We start from the raw sequence: 23,946 nt of genomic DNA, 5'->3' as shown, positions 1-23,946 counted from the left end.
GCCTTCTCACAACTCGGGCAGGCAAAAACAGTCCCATTTGCATTTCCTGCAGGTGGGAAATGAGCTGGGAAAGGGGGGGGGTGATCTGACTGCCTTCTGCTTATCCTACAGGGATCTGAGCAGCTTCCTTTAAAGCCAACCATTAGTACAAAATGTCTTATTGGGCTTCATGGACAATGGGCAGCATCTTAGAAATCCACACAGACAGACATAAAGTGCAAAACAAACAAACAAAAACAAATCCCCAAATAGGGGGGGGGGATGATGCTTTATTGTTCTGGTGTTTCTCCATAGCAAAGGGGCAGTGTTGATTTTGTTAAAGATGCTGAGTTATAGCATTACCACATAGCAATGCATAAGTGCCTTATTTTTAAAAAATGGGGGGGGGGCTGGAGAGGGGGAAGAAAGGTTCATGAGAGAACTGCTGTGCTGTGATTGGTGGCTTGCTGGGATTGACAAGCCAAGGTGCAGAGGAAGAAGTTCAGCTTGTTTTCCCTTGCAGCCTCATCAGAAGGCAAAAAGCCTTGCTGGGGCAGAGGGAAAACATGGGAGGGGTCTCCCTGTGAGGAGGGCTGCAAATATGAGATTTACCATCCTATGCTTGCTAGCAGGAAGCCACTTGCATTTTACCCCTCCATGTGGAAATGCCCAGTAAGTTCACAGATAAGACTAGGCCTTAGAAAAATACAAACAAAAAACAAACTGCAGCTAGGGTTTAAATAAAGCTTAGAAAAAGAGCAATTTTTTACATTCTTTAAGGAAGGGTCCCCCCCCTTCCAAGAAAACAAGCAGCTGGAAACCTCCTGTAACTGTTGAAGCTACTAAGCTAGGGTCCCCTTTAATTCAAGTTTGTTGTTATTGTTGTTGTTAGTTGCGAAGTCATGTCCAACCCATCGTGACCCCATGGACAATGATCCTCCAGGCCTTCCTGTCCTCTACCATTCCCTGGAGTCCATTTAAATTTGCACCAACTGCTTCAGGGACTCAATCCAGCCACCTCATTTTCTGCCGTCCCCTTCTTCTTTTGCCCTCAATTGCTCCCAGCATTAGGCTCTTCTCCAGGGAGTCCTTCCTTCTCATGAGGTGGCCAAAGTATTTGAGTTTCATCTTCAGGATCTGGCCTTCTAAGGAGCAGTCAGGGCTGATCTCCTCTAGGACTGACCGGTTTGTTCGCCTTGCAGTCCAAGGGACTCACAAGAGTCTTCTCCAGCACCAGAGTTCAAAAGCCTCAATTCTTTGATGCTCGGCCTTCCTTATGGAAGTTTAGAAGAGCTAAATTAACATTTGAAATTGAATTAGCTAGGAAGGAGAAGAGCTCTTGTCTGATCAGCTCTCTTTCAACTATTGTTAATCAACCAGAGGCTGACTCATCCTTTTTTGGATAGCTCCCAATCAGTGTGGTTTGCTCCAGTGGGTTGTGAAAATTTGGTCTATGCTACTTATTTGGGGCTCCTAGGAGCAGGCCCCAGCTCTTTGAGGTAACAGGCCCAGCTCCAATGACAAAGTATCTGGAATAAGGAAATAAACAAGCAAGTTCAGCAGCAGGGTGTGGAAGCCAGGGTAGTAATCTTTCCACATCCCTAAAAGGGTAAGCACACTTTCTGCAAAGAGAAGTAGGAAAAAGGTTATTTAAAAACAAAACAGTTATGAAGGTAGAATGCCAGCAAGAGGCTGAGGCTATCCTGTGTATTGCACTGACTGCAACATGTATGACTATCTGCCAGATGAACAGAAATCATGGGTGTGGGCTTGGTGCAAGGAGCTCCTGATCCTCAGGAATGAGTTGTATCCTCAAGGTCAAGATGGCTGGCCTGGAAAAGTAGAGACAATCAGCTAGGCACACAGATAAGGCTCTCAGGGACTTGTTAGATGTGTCCCACTCCGAGAATGGCAGCCCTGCCACTGTCAAGGAGTACGAGGGTCAAGGGGAAACAGGGCCCTGTGCTGAAGTAAGGGGGAATGTTACCCCAGAAGGGACCCCTTCTACAGTTGAACAGGTATACTTTCACACCATGGAACCTTCCTTGGGGAGGGAGGGGCTCTTGGTAGTTGGTGATTTGATCCTTAGGCATATAGACAGATAGGTTGTGAACCCACCCACATACTGGCCTCATGGTGACTTGCCTACTTGGTGTGAAGGTAGTGGATATTGCACATGGCCTAGATAGGCTGGCAGACAGTGCTGGGGAGGAGCCAGTGGTCATGGTACATGTTGGCACCAACAATGTGGGAAAATGTGGTCATGTGAGCCTGGAGATAAAATTTAGGCTGCTAGGCAGGGACAGGACCTCCAAGGTAGCCTTCTCAGAAGTGCTGTCTGTTCCACACACAGGGCCAGCTAGACAGGCAGGAACTAGGAGTCTCAATGAGTGGATGAGATGATAGTGTAAGGAGGAAGGGTTTAAGTTTCTTAGGCACTGGGATGCTTTTTGGAACAAGCAGGACCTATGCAAAAGAGCTGGCCTCCACTTATCTCAAGAAGGAATGGGTTTAAACTACAAGTACAACGATATAGGCTAGATATCAGGAAAAAAATTCTTCACAGTCAGAGTAGTTCAGCAGTGGAATAGGCTGCCTAAGGAGGTGGTGAGCTCCCCCTCACTGGCAGTCTTCAAGCAAAGGTTGGATACACACTTTTCTTGGATGCTTTAGGATCCTTTGGGCTGATCCTGCGTTGAGCAGGGGGTTGGACTAGATGGCCTGTATGGCCCCTTCCAACTCTATGATTCTACGGAATCAGTCTGCTGGCACTTAACATTTTAAAAAGTGGTAACGCAGATTTTAAACTCAATCCTGTGGGAAAAGCAACAGAAGAAGAAATATCTCTGGTCTGGAATGGCTCATCTCTAAGAAATGCAAAGCTAGGAAAATGGATGAGGGTGATAAACAATATTGACCACTTGACAAGGTCTAGAGGCCACAGGAGGAAGGCTACAGGCCTAACATGTCTGGGGAATTATAGATTTTTATATGCTAATGCTAGAAGTGCCCAAGGTACAATGGAGGAGCAGGAATGCTTAGTGTCAGACGAGAACTTTGAGCACTTCTGAAGCTTGGTGAGATGAAGGTAATCAGTGGGATACAGTGATTTCTGGATATAAAATGTATTGGAAGGATAGGGAGAGAAAAGTCAGAAAGGGGGATACAAACCAGAAAAATTGAGAATGGAAGTGAAACAGATTTGTTTACAGAAATGGTATAAGTGGAAATAGTGGGGCCAGAAGGAAGCTTAAACTCTGGGAATTTGTTATTTCCCACCAGATCAAAAGTTAGAGGCTGATTTAAAAACAGCAAAAGAATTAAGGAAAGCAGCTAGATGGAATAACTGTGTAGTAACAAGTGATTTCAACTACCCACAAGTCAGGAGAGAGAGACTGGGTTTCTAGACACAGTGACTGTGCCATGGAGCAGATGGTCACAGAACCCCCGGAGTGGGGAGGGAGAGGTGACCTGGGACTTGGTCCGAAGTAACGCTGGGGGCCGGGTGAGAGACAGAAACATGACAGCACCAGTTGGGAGCAGTGACCATAAAGCTATTAAGTTTAGCATTTATGTAAATAGGGAGTTGCCCCAAAAGACAAACAAAATGGGTAACTTCTTTCTTGTTCAGAAGAAGTTGGGTGGCTATTGTGCACTGTATCCTACTGCAATCTGCACAGTGTAAACCATAAATTAAAGAGAATCTGTTATTTAATAATCTCATCCACTTTAAATAATATATATATATCATGGGATCAGGAAACCAAGAGCTTTTTTGTTTGAGATTTTGTCTGAATCAGGGTGATATGGGGCGGGGGGGGGAGCCCAGATGGAATCTGTCTGGGGCTGCAGGGTCCTGATTTGTACTGACACCATGGCAAAGGGGAGAAGGGCCTTCAGCCTTCCCTCCCTGTGTCCTCCAAATAGTTCTTGTCTCACTGGAGGGCTACAAATTTACTGAATAGTGTACACGAAGCCTTCCCCATCCTCCAGTCATTTGGGGGTGGGAAAATGGTACAAGAGGACGAAGGTTGGAGGCCCTTCTCCACCCAGGTCATAGTTTCAGTCCAAATTAGGCCCCCATGGCACTTCTGAATTGAGCCCCCACAGGGAACTCACAGCTGACACCCTGTTGCCAATCCCTGTTGGGGTCATGTGTTAAATGAAACATGTAGTATGGACCTATCTGCATAGACAGAATAGGCCAGGAAAGAGAGAACCCGGTGTTTTCTCGCTTATTTTATTGTACCACACCAGTTGTCTTGCATGTGTCTTCCTTTCACGTATCAGCATGCCACTACTGAAATGCAATCCTGGCTTCAAACAATGTCAGATTTACCAACTTCAGATCAGATGTAGGTAGCCTGTTTAACAAATCAATGAATGCCCCTGGATAAGGGGTATATGACAGGTAAGCAAGTCAGTGCTTGCCCATTTAAACTTAACCCCACCCTGCTCCTGTTTTTAAACTAACCCTCTGATCTTCCTTGGGTCCTTCCACAAGCTAGCCTGGTCTTTCTTACCTCCAGGCTCCAAGCAGACAACCTTACCTGGAAACGAGTGTGGGTGGTGATGATGAAGTTGGGACAGCAAGGTGTTGCCTTGTGGGTGTTGAGGGCACATCAACAAGATCAGGCATGGCAGGAGACGTGCCCACAGTCTGGGTGAGCACAAGTTCTGGGTCCAGCACAAAGAGCTCATCCTGAGAGATCTCCGTCACATAGTTCAGATGTTCCTGAAAAGTACATGTCAGTCACTTCAGAGATAGGATTAGCATACCAAGTCCAACTTTACTATTCATCTTCTGGACAAGAACATTAGTTTCTTGACTAATTCCCCTTTCAAAAGCAATAGTGGAAGAAGGACAAACAAAGCACTGGCATCTGACTAGAAATGCTCTTTCTGGAACCTTGGTGAAAGTTTTATACATTCAGACATCACAGGCCAACAATTCATCCCCGTCAACTCATGTTTGTCATAGACAGACGGAGTTAGTTTACAAAGACTGTCTGCAGAAGAAGGGAGGAGGCAGGAGGAAAACGTGGATGTGGCTCAAAAGCAGATTTGGCTCATGTACATCTTTAGCTGAATGTTGCCTTGTGGTGACATCTAAATACAGTCATCGGCTCCCATCTGAAGCTGCTGAGTGTACAGAAGTGGCATACCCACTGCGTTACATTGTTCACCGACAGATCTGATTTGCTAGGGTACACACGCTGTACTACCGTGGAATATGCAGCCACCTGGACAAAATCTAGAGAATAAAGACGTTTTCCATTTGAAGACAGAAATATTACATGATGGGGAAAGACATGGAATTCTATTACTTCCCTAAGAGTAGCGAAACAGAGTGAGTGCCAGGGGCCTGATTTCAAAAGGGGAGAGGTTGCCACTCGCCATCCCGACCAATCGCACTTTCTCTGCTTTTATGAGATCATTTGTCCCACTCTCATGCTTCTTGCTCAGCAAGACAATAACCAAGCCAAAACTTTCCTAGCCCCAAAATATACCAGCAGATTATGATGTATTTTTTTGCTAAGTATAAGGGTACAGATTGTCTGTTATGAAAACATAACCATGCATTTTCTTATTGCATTTACAGTACAGAATTTAGAGTCTTTAACTGCATTTCAGAACAGCCAATTTCAAAGCTTTTGTCTATAATTGTGACTTGTGAAATACTGTAAATTGAGAAAGAAATGAGGAATTTCCACAGAAGGATTAGCCTCAGCAGAACGGGACAAATTTTGTGCTTTTACCTAACACTGCATCTAGAAATCCTTCCCAAAATGTTGTTTGAGAGAACTGGGACCCTCAAAAACACTATAAGGGGTGAACTTCAGATCTGTGGTGGTGGGAAGGAAGAAACAGGTGAAAGTCACTCCTCTTCTGCTATTGGCAGTTAATTGCTGGATCCAATCCAATGTGTATAGAGAAATGAGGGATTTCACTGGAGACAAAACCCACAAGGTCTAACATTGTCCCAATATATGAAGAAGCCTTCCCTATATTTCCCAGACATTCTTCTCTACGCATTTAGTGACATTGTACCCTAAATGTTGCTTCCACCTGCATGGACCAAGAAAGAAAAAGAAAAGATCAAGAAAAAATCTAGTGCTTTCTGACTGCAAGAAATCTCTGCCCTCAAGACCAAATTGCTATGTCCCATAAATAAAATCATAAAGCCTGGAACATTCAAGGAATGGAAATCAAGGTGTAGGTTCCACATATGTGCATTTTCATGGAGGCATGCAGCCATTCTCACCTTTCCCTGAAAGCAAACTGGAGCTTACCTGTGCACGGTCTATTCTGTAAAAACGATCTGCTGTAGTTGCTGCAAGATAGAAAGAGAATAAAACATCACTTTGTATTCTGAGAATGCTTTAGACCGTTCAGAATATTCCACATATATTTTCTCTGCAATACTCACAGCAGCCATGCAGGGTAGATCAGTAAGATCATCCTCAATTACATATGCACGGCAGAGATGGATCAAGGCATGCTTTCAGAATCCCCTAGGCTGCCTTCAGGCATCACATCACAGTAAGTTATAACTGCTGTGTTCACACAACTCTTGACGCTCCTTTGCTGCAGCATGGAACTTGACTGAGCACTTCTTGGCTTAATCAAACTGCAATCCACTGTGATGTATGAATGCAGCAGCCTCTGAGAACTGGAGCTGTTTACCCCAGACAAGCTGGGACTCTTAATCAAGGTTTAGAATCCTAGTCTGTGGGAAGTAAACAGACTCAAGTTCTTGAGGTTCTTGCTTTTGGACAGCTGAATGAACTGGAACTTGACCAAGCTGGGAGGTATTCAAGCAAGCTCTGCACACTAAGGGAGAAGGAGGGAGGTGCAGGGGGCATGCAGATGCACAGGAACAAGCTAGGTTTAAAGTCTGACGTGGCATAATATTCATTTGCAATGGCTGAGGCAGAATCTATAAAGCTTTCTTGCTTCAGGACTTAGCCCATTAACCACACTCAGTTATTTAGATCACTAGAGTCAATAAAAGAAGAGGGACAAGCAAGGCTAATTCTTGACAATGGCTCTATCACAATCAGGGAACTATAATTCATGTGCATAAGGGCCATTTTTGCACTCCCAAGGACTGAACTAAGGGACACCACACATTAATTGGACAGCAGCAGCTGATTTCAAAGCATGCTACAAGTTATATCCCAAATTATACATGCAGTTGAGGATTTTTAAAAAGCCTTTGGTTTGAGAGCAAAATTTACGAATTCAGTCATACCCAAAACATACACATTGTAAAATACAGTCCCCACCTATTTTTCTGTTACCATGGAAACAGTAAGCATGCGGTAGAGTGTCAGGTTAGAACCCAGGGCCATTCCGCACTCGCTCAAAATTGCACAATGGTTGCAAATTGAAATCGCTACTGTTTTGCTGTTATGCACAACGTCGTTGACAATCTGCAACACTCCTGAAACCGATCCGCAAAGAGCGCTTCGTTGTAGTGCTTTCAGGGAAATCCCAAAAAGTGGATTCACCCTCCGGAAAGCGCTACACTCTTGCAACCAATCTGCAACACTAGCGAAAAAGACCTGTGCGTTAACATTGTTGCGGTTCCAACAAAGTCCCTCCCCCTAGCTCTCTCCTCTGATCTTCCGGCAACGCGATCGCAATTTTTTTTTTCTCGGAGCGAGCGGAGATCAACGCACTGGCAAGCTTTCGTTTACCCAGCGAGGCTTCCCTGGCTGCAGTCCCTCCCCAGAGCTGTTTTAAGTCACCAAGCACGAAGCAACACACAGCCCCGTTTGCTGGCTTATTTTCCCTTTATTTTTCACTGTATTTTCGGCCGAAAACCGCGCCCGTGCGGGGGGGGAGGTATTTTTTTTTCACTCGGGGGGAGCGTGGCAATGATGAAATGGCAGCTCAAACACCACCTGCTATGCTATCTAGATGGGTCTCTCCGTTGCAACAAATCAACACAGATTCGTTTCACCGTGTTTTTTTTTTTTTTAACCTTCCTTAAAGGGAAAGGGGCTTTTTGGGAGCATGATGACGGCAGCCCATTGGCTGCTTGACGGCCAGAGGCGGGACAAAGCTCTGCAATATCGCTTCCTGGCTAACGATTTTTGCTGAGACCGGAAACCTGTGGGAAACGATAGAAACGCAATTGGATTCCACTACAAAGGCAGGTATGCATAACGACAAATTCCACTATTTAAAATGGCATTTTTTCATTCCGCAACCAATTTGCTACATAGATCCTGGTGCGGAATGGCCCCCACATTTCCCCTCGGTCTTCCATGCCCTCCTCTGCTCCCTCTGAAGTCTGGGGCTGAAAAAATCCAGTCACCGTAACAACGTGGCTGTTCTCTTGTCTCTAAAATGCAGCCCCATCTCCTCCCTCATGGTTTTTCCTAGTCAGGGAGGCAAACAAGACAGCACAAGACTGGAGAGGCAGGCAGGAGAGCAGGAATCCACCGGCCCTCTTGCCACAGGCTCCTGTTGACTTCTCCATTCGTCCTCCCTACACTGCAGATGAGCCGATGACAGTTCTCTCAGAGCTCTCTCAGCCTCACCTGCCTCACGGGGTGTATGTTGTGGGGAGAGGAAGGCTTGGCGATTGTAAGCTGTTTTGAGACACTGGGCAGTAAAAATGGGCAAGAAACAAACATCTCTCATTCTCTTCTCCTTTAACCAGAGCATTTAGAAAGGGCCCTCCATTTCAGCAGCAACAAAGTGGGATGTCAGCTAAACTCCCACTGTCGGGACAGGGAAAGTGCAGCAGACTGAACAGGCCGGAATTGAAGCACTTTAATTGGGGGGAGGGGGTAAAGACTACCATGCCACCAGAAGTGCAAATATAGTCTTTTGAATGGAGAGTAGCAGAGGAAAGCTTCTCAAATCTGCTTTGCAGATGTTCAGGGACTTCCTGTGCAGTCAGATGACTTGCTTACAGAACTGCACATGTAGGACCTCTTGCCCTTTCCAATACAAGGATCCAAGAATCAATGCCCATGAGGGAAATCTGTGCATTTAAAAAAATGTTAAAATATAAACTCTTATTGTGAATGCAGACAATTTTGTCCCTGTAGGCTTTTTCATCTTGTACAGGTAGCATCCACAGTTATTTCCAAAAAGAATGGAGAACCTTGGGCTGCTCCACCCGGCCTCTAACAGTCAGTTTAAATAGGTGGCAGATGAACAATGATCTGAACAGGATCAACCACAGACTTGTGTATATCCTTGTGACTGCATGAAGATTAACTTCCGGGATGGGAGTGGTTCCTGTAATCTCACTCGTTCCAAAAAGCAACACTGATACACTGGGAACTGCTCCAGCGCTAAGGAGCAAAATACAGGATTACTTCTGATTCATACAGGCTTATTTCCATGTAATTATATGCATGTATGAATGCAGTGATTATTGGATTCTAGTGCTTGTGATTCTCTCTCCCTCTCATGCACACCTAATAACCTGACTTCAGAACAAGTCACGGTTTGCCATTATATCTGAACTAACAAACTATGGCTTGAACTTGCCCTGCAAACCAGGATTTCAAAACTGATAGCCAGTTTTGCCATGAAAATGGAAGTCTCTAACTACCTGGTCGTGTATGCAGGTGAGGCGGGGGGGGGGGGGAGGGGAGAGTGAGAAGGCAGGAGACAGCTCAAAAATCTGAGGAGATACCAGGTTCACTTACTGCAATTTGCTCTTTCATTTGAGGCCAGCCACCGAGATCATAAGAACCTCCCCAATGACAATGGAGCTCTATTTTCCTATCATGCCAAAAGGCATTTTTAGGTCCTACTGGAGATTTCTGAGGCAAAACATTTTACAGGTATAGTGGGGGTGGGGGAGAACTATAAAATAAGCATACATTCAGGTTCAATAATCCTCTCATTTTCAATGTATGAGCTATATTTGAGAGCTCCAGAGAAGGCAAATGAGAAGTGTGACACAGGACCGCACCTCTGTTAAATGTTCCATTAATGGAAGGGCATCTATTATGATCTCTCATAAGGCTGAAGAGAAGCTGGGGTTGCTAAGGCTGGATCCTACAAAGACTTGGGAATTCTCCCTGGGAATAAAGAAGTAATGGGGGAGGGAGGGGTGTCCATGACACAAGCCAGAGCAGATTAGGAGAGTGAAAGAGCCTCGTTTATCCTGTCCCGGGGAGAGATTTACAGCCACAGAGCAGTTGATGAAGGCCAGTAATTCAACCATTTTAATGAGCCTGCATTGCCCTTGAATGCCACTCAAGCCTTTTTTCATCAACACATTTTCCTCCATTTGGAACATGCTGCTGGGAAACTGGCAAGGAGGAGAAAATAATCTGCTGTGCTAATATCTGGGAACAAGACCCTCATATGTGTATATGCATAAGAGAATGTTTCACCTCAGCAGGAAACCATAACCACCATTTACAAAACAGTAGCAATATCAGTAAGCTCATACTTTTCCTAGTAATAAGGGACTATGCCAGCTTTTCTCAGCTTTTTTTACCATTGAGAAACCCCTGAAATAGTCTTCAGGCTTAGAGAAACCCCAGAAGTGGTGGATTGTGCAGAATATGATTGGGAAGCAGAGCTGTGTACAGGCCCACCTGGGGTCCCTCCCCTTCCCCCACCCCTTCCAGGCCAAGAATTGGCCAGTTTGGGAGGAGTGGGGAGGTCAACATGACCACATATGGTCACATCACCTCATAAATGTTTAACAAATTTTTAAAATATATTAAAAATTAACTCCCACCCATTCAGGGTTTCACAAGACTCTGGCTGAGAAAGCCTGGACTATGCACATCTGGTGGGTGAGTTCTTATTTGTATACAGAATGAGGAATGGTTTGGAAGGGAAGAAAAAGCTACCAATTTAGCAACCAAAACTGATTCAAGGTCAACCCCTCACCCCCTTTTGTGCAATAAGGGCTGGGTGCTATACAAAACAAAACAAACTGGCAATCAAACAGAAAATTGTGAAGAGGAGATTACAAGAAGCCAAATGAGATGGGAATAAAAATAGCATGAAGGAAGGATGGAGACAATTCTTTAGTCAGCATGAGAGAGTTTTGGAATGAAATCTCTCCCCAAAGTGACTTAGTATGACCTGTGCCCAGCCTACTTTCTGGGTTCTTCCTAGTCCTAAATTCCATGGAAACAGGCCCCACCTGTTGGGCCTCCTCATTGGTGCTTGCGATGACCTTGGTGGAGGGAGGCCTTGGTGGCTTTCAGGCTCACTGCAGCCCAATAGCCTAAGCTAGCTGCTCCCTGTGTGTTTGGGAACTCATTCCTCCACTGCTACAAGGGCACAAAAGGCTCTATTGTCTCTGTCTGTGAGACAGCCCCCCTGAGTCTTGTTCAAACCAAAACCAGCAAAAATGTGCTAGTAAAAGTGAAATGTGCAGTCTGCAGCACAGCATCAGTTCCTCAGCTGGGGTGCGGGGAGAGGGTCTGAGAAAGGAGCTGGAACAAAGCTGTGTTTGTAAATAAGTTTCTGCTGCCCCACTGAGCATTGGGAAGGGAGGGGGATTCCTGCAAAAACAGAGTTGGTTGGGTCAGAGACTCAGCAAAAGGGGGGGTCGGGGAGAGCCCCAACCAGCTGCACTTCCTTTCCTCATTGTACACCCACTGTAAAATCTATAATTGAATTTGATCTACAAAAAGTAGCTATGAATGCAACATATTCACTGGTCCTAGAAGCTTTTGCTGGATTTGGCTGGGTAAGGCTAAAGCTGTCACATTTCCTTTACTCCTTTTCCTACATAGCCACCTGCTGGAGAAAAATGGGATTCATATTTTAGCTGAAAGATCATTGAGTCAGATGCAAAGAAATAGCAAGAAGCAACAACTTCATGGTACCAGAACTCTATATATACAGCAGTGTCTCCTGCTGGCAGAAGATGCTCTGTTTGGCCTGAATTCTACTCTACAATGCTTGAAATTAATGCCCTAACCTGAATAGGCCAGGCTAGCTTGAGTTTGGCATTTTCTGGTGTTTTCCAGCACGTGCACCATGCATTCTTGCCTGATTAATTTTTGATTCTGCATTTTCTGAGTGGATTCTGCACTTTCTGAGTGGATGACAGTCAGGATTTTCTACCCTCCTGTCTTTTTAATGAGTAATTAAACTGCGATTCTTCTCTTTTATTCATCCCAAAGCCAGTGTTTTCACGCAGAAAAATTATGTCATATTTTTTGCCCACACTCTTCTGCTGAGCTTGGCAGCTCTTTGTGGAATAGGTCTAGCCACCTTCCCACCTCCCACAATCTGCCAGACCGAACCCTGGACCTTCACAAAGAAACGACCTCCCTTGTGCCCTGCATCCCACCATCAGATGCAAGGGTGGTGGCGGAGGAGCTGGCTGGCTAGGGCTGCATGTCCCCCAGCGCATATCCACCCCTGGGAGCAAGATGGGGACTGGCAGCCATTGGGGCCAGCCCATGCTGATGCCCACATGAGGGGCTAAGTGAGGTGATAGGGGACCGGGGCATTGATGCCCATCAGTGTGGAGGAAAGGCTGTACACACTGCCACATCCCTCCTCGAATACATGGCATACATCCAGGCCATCTCCAGCTGCCATTCTCTACCTGCTGGGATGGATATTGGGGGCAGGGGCTACTGGTGGGCCTCCTGCACATGTGACAGGCCCCCACCAGTAGCAGGCTCTCTGTCTCATCATCAGTGGCACTGAGGAAGTGGGCCAGTGGCACTGACTCAAACTGAAATTTCATACATTTCCCTAAGAATGTTCCCTGCCAATGGCTTCTCAAATGGTCTTGGCAGCAAAACATTTATTACTGAACCAGCTCTTTTGCTAGGCATGTTACAAATATCTCCCCCCCCGCCCCCCCAAATAAGCCACTGAGGTGCTTTAATACATTTAATATCTGTCAACATTGTACATGGATGCATGGGGGGAAGCTATTTTGCTCCTGGCTACCAGAGAGAATATCAAAGAGGAAGCACAACAGATCAAAGAACCTCCTTCTTCCCTGCCTTCAGTGAAATTGACCAATCAGGTGATTAATATTAACTGTGATGGTCTCCCCGCCCAAGAAATCTGATAGAATGCAGAGTGGATAGTCCTCATTTCCATGGGGAAAATCTGAAAAAATAAGATAGGAACGGAATGCGTGCATAGCAGTTGAATTAAGCAATACCAGACTGAAAATTGGGAATAAACTGTGCATGCAGAAAGATCTCAGAAGTTAAGTAGGGTTGGCTCTGATTGGCTGGGAAACCAGCCGGGAATTCCAGGGTTGCAGCACAGAGTCAGGCAATGCTAAACCATTTTTGAACATCTCTTGCCTTTATTATTATTATTATTATTATTATTATTATTATTATTATTATTATTATATTTATATTTATACCCCGCCTCCCCCCGAAGGCTCGAGGCGGCCTTGAGAACCCTATGGCAGTGGTCCCCAACCTTTTTCAGGCTAGAGACCGGGAGACACGGTCATACGGGGTCTCGATAAGTCAGTTGCAACTTGCCTGCTTTTTCTGCCCCCACTATGCTTGAAACTGGAATAAAAAACTGAGGTGCTATTTAATTATTTTCTCATGAGTACCACCATCCTAGGCTCCCTATAGCCCTAAAATAATGAGTCCCAATAACCTGTCACTTTTCTTATGAAAGGAACTGTAACAAATGCTCCACATTATTGAACCAGCCTACAGGCCTGTAAACATTTTGGGCAGTAAGCCACTGTTACAAGTTTATGAGGTCTTGTGAATATTACCAATTCAGAAAGCAGGAACTTAATTTTTTCAGGTCTAGGCATAATTTTGTGCTCAGTTCTTTACTAGCCCACATACACAGTCCCTGGCCTAGATGTTCCCCTTACCCCTATTTGTTAAAGGTAAAGGTATCCCCTGTGCAAGCACCAAGTCATGTCTGACCCTTGGGGTGACGCCCTCCAGCGTTTTTATGGCAGACTCAATACGGGGTGGTTTGCCAGTGCCTTCCCCAGTCATTACCGTTTACCCCCCAGCAAGCTGGGTACTCATTTTACCGACCTCGGAAGGATGGAAGGCTGAGTCAACCTTGAGCCGGCTGCTGGGATTGAACTCCCAGCCTCATGAGCAAAGTTTTCAGACGGCTGCCTTACCACTCTGCGCCACAAGAGGCTCTCCCTATTTGTTAATAATACACAAAATATGATGACATATACTGTTGTACACTCTTTAGCCAATGCATCTTTCTTTTTGTGCATGAAGAAAGGAAAGACGGGGTAGCCAACTGACTTCTGTTAGAATCCAGCTGGAATGGATTTGCCTGCCAGATACTGCATACGGCCAAACCCAATTCAATGATATTTCACTTAAGCGAGATTTCTAGGCCAAGGCATCCCTATGTAGGAAGGTTCCTATTCACAAACCAAGTGAAATTTGGGGATTTTTTGCCAGTATCTAGGCAGAGGGTATACTTAGTGTGAACGTGGGATCAGGTCTTTAACCCCCACCCCAGCTGTAAAATTCAGCTGCAAGTAAAGAAAGGAATCAAAAGGCAACATGTAACAACAGAAGGTGCCACCCAGCTTATATTTGAATTCAACAAAGAAGACAGCAGTGTGATTAAGGAATTATTTCCCATGAAAATGCACACGTCACTGGCAATAAGCTTCCCCAAGATGGTAACATTAGTCTTTGATGCATCAGCTCCTGTTTATATCTATATATCCACCACATGCACACAGACATTTCTGCATGTACTTACAGTCTAAGAAACACCACTTGGGGGACAGCTTCTGGCATGACACTGTCTTTGGTTTGGCTCCATCCCCTTCCTGTAACAAAAGAAGCAACAAGAATCAGACTCCTCAATGCCACTTTCATACAGGCTCCTCTTTCAGAAATCTCTTATGACTTGGTTCTACATTAGGAAGCTCAGGAAAACGAATGGTAAACATGTAGTGACAAAAGGATAGAAATAGGGTATGCAAAGAGCCACAGCACACAGAGCTGGTTCCAAAAAACAGGCACTGAACTTCACTGGACAGGTATCAATGGCAAGCACATCAAAGGGAAAAGGTGGTTCTGGCCAAGGTGAGATACAGAAGATACACACCTGAAGGAACAGGCTCTGAACAATGGAAGGACATGAAGGGAAATCCTGTGGAAAGGGAAGGAGCTGGGTTACCAACACAGTTGATGTGCTTGCATCTCTCCTTTGTGAGAGAATATACAGGGTAACCCTCACCACTTTGAACAGGCAGCCTCCTCTGCCACCCAGGTTAGTTTATGCAAACCAAGAAATGAGTCTACAAACCCTGGAGGCAAATGACTCTCAAGCATGGTGAGAAGATTTGAAGCAGTGAGGGGGAAAGACAATGAAAGTGCAATGATTCCATAAGCCAGTGGTCCACAACTCTCGGTCCGGGGACTGGTACTGGTCCATGGATCAGTCGGTACTGGGCCGCGGCACCTCCTTGTCCTCCTCTCCAACTGCTGCCTTGGGAGCTGCCTTGCCACTCTGCCGCTGGCTCACCTTTAGTGCTCTCCAGTGGCTACCATGGCTGGGGCTCCCCCTCGGCATGGCACTGTGCAGCTGCTGCTGGCAGCGCCCCCCAGCGGGCAACAGGAATTCAGGGGCGCCAGCAGGAAAGCAAGCGGAGCAGGGATGTCAGGCAGCAGTGACATCCCTCGGCAAAAGACTACCTCCCCCCCGGGCCTCAGTAAAATTGTCAAATGTTGACCGGTCCCCGGTGATAAAAAGGTTGGGGACCACTGCCATAAGCTACTCCAGTCCAATATTTCTGATTTTACGAGTTATACATCCCTTCCTTAACACAAATTCTTTATTCATAATTACTTCTTGTAATTTTCTTTACCACCAGAAGCAAGCTTGAAAGACTCCGTGGACTTCCACACTTGTTGTTGTTGTTGTTAGGTGCAAAGTCGTGTCCGACCCATTGCGACCCCATGGACAATGATCCTCCAGGCCTTCCTGTCCTCTACCATTCCCCGGAGTCCATTTAAGTTTGCACCGACTGCTTCAGTGACTCCATCCAGCCACCTCATTCTCTGTCGTCTCCTTCTTCTTTTGCCCTCAATCGCTCCCAGCATTAGGCTCTTCTCCAGGGAGTCCTTCCTTCTCATGAGGTGGCCAAAGTATTTGAGTTTCATCTTCAGGATCTGGCCTTCTAAGGAGCAGTCAGGGCTGATCTCCTCTAGGACTGACCAGTTTGTTCGCCTTGCAGTCCAAGGGACTCGCAAGAGTCTTCTCCAGCACCAGAGTTCAAAAGCCTAAATTCTTTGATGCTCGGCCTTCCTTATGGTCCTACTTTCACAGCCATACATTGCAACTGGGAAGACCATAGCCTTGACTAAACACACTTTTGTTGGCAGGGTGATGTCTGCTTTTTAGGATGCTGTCTAAATTTGGCATAGCTTTCCTCCCCAGGAGCGTCTTTTGATTTCTTTGCTGCAGTCCCCATCTGCAGTGATCTTGGAGCCCAGGAAAATAAAATCTGTCACTACCTCCATTTCTTCCCCATCTATTTGCCAGGAATTGAGAGGGCCGGATGCCATCCTCGTTTTCTTGATGTTGAGTTTCAAGCCAACTTTTGCGCTCTCCTCCTTCACCCACATCAACAGGCTCTTTAGTTCCTCTTCGCTTTCTGCCATTAGAGTGGTATCATCTGCATATCTGAGGTTGTTGATATTTCTCCCTGCAATCTTGATCCCAATTTGTGACTCCTCTAACCCTGCCTTCCTCATGATAATTCACAAGTAGATACACAGAAATCCAGATACTACAATGACACCAATAATTCTAGAGGCATGCCCTTTATGGTTGTGAAATTAATGCATAGTTGCTGCTGCCCCCTGAAAGAATACCTCCACCAGTGGGAGAAAGTCTCTTCTAACAATTTTGCTAGCATCTCACCTCTTGCAGCCTTTCAATGTGAGTCCGGCACATCTCTAGGTCACTGTCTCCAGGCACAACAATAATTCCCAAAGGTACAGCTGAAAAACAAAAACACACATTAGAAAACATCCTTCTGCCTGCTCACAGCATTCCTGACAACCCAGACAGCCAAGTTTAACTCCAGAAGAGGACAGCAAGCCATCATGCCACCATGCAGGTGACAAGCAGCGTTTTTTCACAAAGCTGTTTGACCTCACAATACACATGGGACTACTTGCTTGAAAATGCTTCCCCCAACCAAATCTGAGCATGCAGAACTTAACATGTTGGCACAATGCAGTGATTAGAGAACTGGAACTTGAGTGGAAAGAGTAGATTCAAATCCCTGCTCAGCCATCCATTTCAATGGGTGATCTTGGGTCAGGAACTCTGCCTACCATGACGTTGTTGAGAAGATAAGCAATTTTGACACTTTGAGCTTCTAGGCAGAAGAGTGGAATATGGAACAGGTGGAATGCTAGACCAGAAGCCTTCTCATATGGAGGTGTTTGCTTCTGCGGAGTGCAACACTCCAAAAAGAGACTGTTTCCAAAAAGCTGCTATGTGCATAATGAGATGGTAGCGTCCCATGAAAGGACTCTATTATGTTGCTTTAAGCACATCTGAATACAATACAAAGCAGATGCTTGCCCACAAATGCTTATGCAAGAATAAGTGTGCTAGGTTTTGCAGTGGCACAAACCTCTCTATTGTTTTCACATTTCAGTTGACTCTTAAACAGCCGGCAGCTAAAGAGAGGAGCAGTATTAATGCCTGCTCCCAGAAGCCACCTTCTCCCCTTCTCCAAACAGGGCGTGGCAACCCAGTTAAGGAAAGCCAACTACTCACAGGCCTCCTTGAGCTTCTCTTTGTCGTAGTGAAGTGCCTCATAGTCATGCATGCCAATTCGGCTGACTCGGATTCGTAGCCGCTCTGGGACTGGGTGCTGTCTGTACACATAGCAAGAAGAAAGAGAGGCGGGGCCAGTTAGGATTGGCCCATTAAAGGGAGCAAGGTGATGCTATTTTGAGTGAGGAGCAAGAGGAGGTGGGGAAAGTCTGGGCTGACAAAATCTCAGAAGGCAACAGGATATGCTCCATAAAGACCTAACAGCTACCCATTAATTCCTCAAAGAGTTCTATCTTGCCTTCCTTCTTTGGACAAGAATTAAAAAACAATGGCTGCATCTCCCAGCCGAGGACACTGTGCTGTGGTTGACTGAGGATGCCCCTGCAAAGGCACCAGTGCTTTGCTTTTAAAGTGGGCACACTGCAACCAAGCTCGGGGTGAGTGTATGTGTGTAAAAGAGGCCAACATCCCCCAACGTACGAAGTGCATCTCTGGCTGGGCTCCTGCTGCACTGGTCTCACTACCATCAATTAATAACGTGAACAGAGAGCTGTGTATACTCAGCACTGGCACAGAAAGAAAGGTCAACATGGCTAAAACGCTGAATAAAATGTAAGGGGGGGGGGGAAACTGATGTTCAGATCGAAGCAGGATAGGTTTCCTGAGGTGGGCATGAGTACCAGGAAAAATACAAACTCTCTTCAAATATTACTTTTTCCTATGCTAAGCACTTCTGCTAACTGCTAACTTCAAATCCCACATGGGAAGCCATATACTCAAAATCTTGCGCTGATTATCAATGTCTGGCAGATTCTGGGGCAACTCTCAAGTATTCCATTGTATGTTTTTTTTAAATGGAGAGCAATGAAGGAACTGCACTCCCCCTGAGGAGACACCTGCACCTGTCTTGCTTCATTCTTCATACACCTGCTCACAACCAGACCTCAGAGAGTACTGAACACTTCCAGATGAGCCTTAGAAAAGGGAAGGTGGTACTTGTATGCGCATAGCAGAGAAAGAAGAAGGAACTGGGACGTTAGTTAGCAGCTGTTGTACTCCACGAAGTTTTATTTTTTGTTTTATATGTATAGCATTGGAGCTTGCTTCTTGACGGTTTTAGGAACACTGCAAATCCACCCTGAACTTCTAGAATGGAGCGAGAGTCCAATCCAAGCCAGATGAATCTTGAGAGCGAAACGAACAGGCGGTCTTGTGAAAGGACCGGGAAGAGGCACGGTGAGCAGAGCAGCAGCTCCCCACCATGCAAGGGCATATATCTTAAGCTGGTGCTTTGGGGGAGCCCTCATGTCAGACAGAACGTACTCATTAAGCGGGGGCATAGAGTTGCGCCTCTTGGTCTTCTGCACCATGTTGGCCTGGTTGCGCAAGGAAATGCGGATGCAGGAGGGCCCCAGCTTACAGGGCTCTCCATCCACTTGCATGGGGATTGCCTTGGATGTGGTGAGCACCACCTCTCGGCACTGGTGCAACCGCTCTCCATGGCCACCCACCTGCAATGCTGCCTGCAGAGAAAAGAACAAGAGTGTAAAAGGGAAAGACTACGACAGCCAACGGTGATAGGATCTCTCACATCTGAATTGCACTTGGGGACCAAAGTTACCTGTTTGGTCACCTGACAAGAATGAGACAATAGGTACACAGGACAGTCGCCCCTCTGGCCTCTGCACCAATGAAACATATGCCTGGCACTGATGAAGCCAGGCCCTAGTGCCTCCCACCATCAGTGACATATGAAACTGATTCACAATGAGGGACAAAGTGGACACTAGGGGAATTCAGGACCACTTTTTCCTTTGGATGGCTAATAATGGTGCTTGCGTGTGGGCGGCGTTTTCGATCAGATAAACTCCAGGGTGAAAAAGAGTTAAACTCCCCAGCTTTTCTTCTGCTTTCTCCATCAAACCCAAAATTAGGCTTGTCTACTAGATTAGGATTTTAAAAACTCTAGGAAGATCCGATTATGGAGCTCCAGGAACCTCACCTACCCTGAACCAGAACCAATCAATCTAATTAGGTACAGTCTCCTCTGAGAGGCTGTGGTTCTCCCTGAACTCAAAAAGGGAGTATTTCCCGGCCCTGATGACCAAGAATCTTTGGCTAAGGGGGTGGTGGTGGAAAGTGCTGTCAAGTTGCAAACAGCTTATGGTGACCCTGTAGGGTTTTCAAGGCAACGGATGTTCAGAGGATGTTTGCCATTTTCTGCCTCTACATAGCAGGCCTGGAATGCCTTGGGGGTCTCACATTAAAATACTGGCCAAGGATGGCCTGCTTAACTTCCAAGATAATAAGCCTGGGCTAGCCTGGGCCTTCCGGCAACTGAAGATACTGGGGGCTGAACCAGGGACTTTGTAATGCAAAACATGTATGAGACATCGGCATATGTACAAGGAACTCCCTGGGGACTTGAACCAGGAGCTTACAGCAGATGGAGGCTCCAAGCAAGTTGGCAACTGCTGAGCAGGTTGTTTCACATAAATCTATTCTAATGCAGCTGAAGGACTGTATGCCTGCAAATACCTAGTCTCTCAGTTCCTGCTGGCACCCAGAGTTGACATTGGTTGACCTCAAACTTATTATAATGTCTGTTTGTTAACTCACATATTTGTATGCTTATTTGCAGCAATTCACAGGTCTTGATTACTGCCTTAATTCAATCTCCGTTATAGTCACCCACTCTTAAGCATCTTCACTCTAGCCAGCCCTTCCTGGCAATTAAACCCGCTGCCCTCTTTCGATCTATATGTAAGCATGAAGATATTTTGTTCCACCATAACTGACATAAATGTTTACATCTTGGATACAATTTTGTTGGTCTTAAAGGTATCACTGGACTCAAACTTCGTTCTGCTGCTTCAGGCCAACACGGCTACCCACCAGAATCCTTCATCATTAGGCTTAGCGACTGTCTGCTTCGGACTGTTTTTATTTTAAGTGTTGGGGAGTGTTGCAGAGGCCAAGATTCCCTGTTGCTCCAGGCGAGTGTTGCCGTACTCTGCCCCAGAGGGAGCTAAGAAATGAGCCTCTATGAGGAAAGAAGGCCTCTGTCCACAAGCCGCAGGGGACAGCACCAACTTACCAGGGATGTCATGGTGAAGCCAATAACCTCAAGGCAGCCATCGTCATGGCGCTGTGGCTCAAAGTCGTGGTGTTCCCCAGGGTTGCCCCAAGGCATAGTGCCTGCACAGTACCTGCACGCAGACAGGAGGAAAGAAAAGAGCTGTTGGAAACAAAACGGGGGGTGGGGGGGTGGGAGGGAGATAAAGAAATACTGGCAGAGGACCACTGGACTTCCTCGGTTTTAAGAGAGGCTACTCACCTTGGAATGTTCAGGAAGACTAGGCATTGGGGCTTCAGGTCTTGGATCTTGGGGGTCAAGTCTGTCCCATCACACTAATTCAAAATCAATAAAATAAACCAATCAAATTCCAGAGCTGGCTGTAATGCGGATGAACTACAAAAGCATCTCTCTGGAGGAACTCAGGGATAACGTCTTAATGCCTTCTCATATTAACAAGTGAAGGATAGTTGCAAACGCCGACCCCCCCCCCAGCATCATCTTCTTGCTAATGCCCCCCCCCAAAGCCATCCACCCCAGCGTGCACTCACCACCAATTTGATGTGTTTCGCTAAGTCTTTGGAGCTCCCCGTGAGGAAGTCCGAGAAAGCCGTCTGCCAGCGGAAGAGAAACTTAGTTAGAGCAATACAAGAAGCATACGGAGTCCGCCCACTGACCTGTCAAGGCAAATGGTATCTACTCTGACTGAGAGTGGCTCTCCAAGGTTGCAGGGAGAGGACTGTTCACTTCACCTGCTCCCTAAAGCTTTTAACTGGAGATGCCGAGGATTGAACATGGGACCTTCCATGTAAAACTAACCTGCACTCATCAAACAGAGACCTAAATGGAGGTTTGGAAGAAGCAGGTGGATTTTTGCCATTTCAAAGTGGGTGCTAACATCTAACATCCATTGCAAACGCTCCCCCTTAAATATTACAGTGTACATAAACATTTTAAACCAGACAAGCTAGTTTAAGTAGGAATGATACAGACCACCCTCCTCAATCTCCCCACCTGACTGCTCCCCATGTCACTGACTCTATCTACAACCCCTATTATAATTATGGACCGTTTATGCACTGGGAACTTCACTGCTCCAGCTCCCATACAGGAGCACAAATTGGGGGTGGATGAAGTGCACTGAGCCAAATGCTCCCCCTGTGAGTGCAGGAAGAGGTGGGGCAACCGGCCACAACTAAAACTCCAGCATGCAGCCTGGCATGAAACCTATCATTCTTGCAAGCCTGAAGCATGCATGACTTAGTAACTCTGACGTGCGCCGGCTGTCACAGAAAGAAACTTGAAGGGAATCCCTGCTTTCCAACAATGCCTCTTGGTAATCCCTTCCACTCACGGGCTGCTGTGTTTCTACTTTTCTCCCATTTTGCTCCTCAGACTCAGCCAATGCTTATCCATCATTCTGCTACTTTAGCCTCGATTTCTGCAGATGTCGGTTTGCTTTAGGAGCTCTCTTATGACCACCTGCATTCCCACCTGACTTCCCCCCCCATCTGTACAAGAACAATTAGACTGGATCAGTCTCTGTGTTAGCTAGAGCAATGTCAGCAGAGGACTCCGCTGATCCTTCTACTTAATTATTATTAAAATATATGTTGCCTTTCCTCTTGGCTCAAGGTAGCTTACAAATGACAGTTTTCGAGGGCAGCTGAGTTTTTAGGGTCTGGAGGGTTGAGGGGGCGGCCGGGGGGATTGAGTTTTATGCTATTTATTTTATTGTTGTAACCTGCTGTGAGCCGGCTGGCCTGAGAGCGGTGGTGAATAAATTGAACAAATATCCTTATCCATGGTTTCTCTATATATTTGTGAAACAGCCTCGGGGGTGGAATGTGTCCGGCTGTCCGAGTTGGAACAGGGCCAATCAGGGTGCAGCCAGCAATACTGACTGCACCCTGATTGGCCCTGCCCCTACAGCTTCCGCCCTCCCTCCCTGGATGCTAGCCATGTTCCTCTCAGACACTCCAGAGACAGAGGGAGACACACAGAGCCCTGCCAGACCCAACACAAGCCTACATTCCCTCCTATCACTCCTGCTGCGAGGGAGGCAGAGAGAGACACAGAGAGAGCTGCCTCAAGCTGCTGACAGAGACACAGAGAGAGCCAACCCTGCTGCGATGCAGGGAGAGAGAGAGAGAGAGACAGAGAGAGCTACCCCCAAACTGCACACCAGCTCTCCTTCAATCCTACAAACCAACCCTGATTACCTGCTATGCCTCCTGCTGCGAGGCACACCAAGAGACACGCAGCGAGAGGGAGAGAGAAACACAGAGAGAGAGAGATTTGCACCTCCCGGTGTCCCCTGGGTCCTAGCACAGATTGAATTCCTGCTTGCAATGGGCTTTCTTGCTAGTATAAATATAATAAATAAACATAAGTGTGTGTTATAGCACTCCAGCTGCAAAGATACAAAAGCATAGATCAGGACAGTTCAAGAAGAGTGAGAACTGGCTAAGCAGATGCAGATGATCCAAGGTGTTCTGGGCACTGAGCTCTGCTACTTCTTACTGAACTGAAGCAGCAGCAGCAGTTATAGATGCACACTTAGGAAATCAGAATTTGGGACAAGGAAATTCAACCTGTTTGCTGAATGTACATTGTCTCCCAAGAGGCTGTAAATTTAGGAGCTAGTGTAAGCAAGATAAATTCAAAGAGATGCTAAACCCAGAAGGAAACTGGAATATAGTATTCTCTTTATGGAGAAACCCGCTGCTAATATTGCAATTCTCAAGAAGAAGAGATTTTTCTTACACTCCACTTTTCACTACTCAAAGGAGTCCCAAAGCACCTTACAAACATCTTTCCCTTACTCTTCCCTTAACAGAAACCTTATGAAGTAGATGGGCCTGAGAAACCTGTAAGTGAACTGTGACTATCCCAAGGTCACCCAGCTGTCTACATGTGGAGGAGGAGTGGGGAATCAAACCTGGTTCTCCAGATTAGAGGCTGCTGCTTTTTAACCACTTTAACCACTATATACTTTTTAACCACTATAAAAGAGAGGCTGAAACAACATGAGACAGGAAATGCTGGCTCAGTAAGGGTCCACAGGGCTTTTGAAAGGTTCATTTCTCCACAATCCTTCATACAAAGCTTTGAGAAAGAATGAGATGTTCATTCTCTCCCTCCCTCCCCCC

General features: G+C 46.2%; 1 protein-coding gene across 21 annotated transcripts in view; it reads right to left on the bottom strand.

The window, feature by feature from the left end:
* The window catches only part of DGKZ (diacylglycerol kinase zeta), a 151,080-nt gene that overhangs the window by 16,113 nt on the left and 111,021 nt on the right, over nt 1-23,946 (bottom strand). For 17 of the 21 annotated variants that reach the window (XR_013228384.1, XR_013228385.1, XR_013228383.1 and 14 more), the window contains 10 exons: nt 21,346-21,408; nt 21,056-21,129; nt 20,816-20,927; nt 19,042-19,241; nt 17,719-17,819; nt 16,849-16,928; nt 15,028-15,072; nt 14,677-14,746; nt 6,273-6,313; nt 4,530-4,714 (listed from right to left, as the gene is read on the bottom strand). Coding sequence is in view for 18 of the 21 variants with exons in the window: in XM_077322329.1 (XP_077178444.1) it covers nt 4,530-4,714; nt 6,273-6,313; nt 14,677-14,746; nt 15,028-15,072; nt 16,849-16,928; nt 17,719-17,819; nt 19,042-19,241; nt 20,816-20,927; nt 21,056-21,129; nt 21,346-21,408 (971 nt within the window). In the remaining 3 variants the exon portion in view is untranslated. The remainder of the gene's footprint in view (nt 1-4,529; nt 4,715-6,272; nt 6,314-14,676; nt 14,747-15,027; nt 15,073-16,848; nt 16,929-17,718; nt 17,820-19,041; nt 19,242-20,815; nt 20,928-21,055; nt 21,130-21,345; nt 21,409-23,946) is intronic. The other 4 variants (XM_077322326.1, XM_077322333.1, XM_077322332.1 and 1 more) reach the window with 1 other exon arrangement.

This window comes from Paroedura picta, chromosome 2 (genome assembly GCF_049243985.1).
Source record: "Paroedura picta isolate Pp20150507F chromosome 2, Ppicta_v3.0, whole genome shotgun sequence".
Lineage (NCBI taxonomy): Eukaryota > Metazoa > Chordata > Lepidosauria > Squamata > Gekkonidae > Paroedura > Paroedura picta.
The sequence above is the reverse complement of the archived record's forward strand: the minus strand, read 5'-3'. Positions and strand labels throughout refer to the sequence as shown.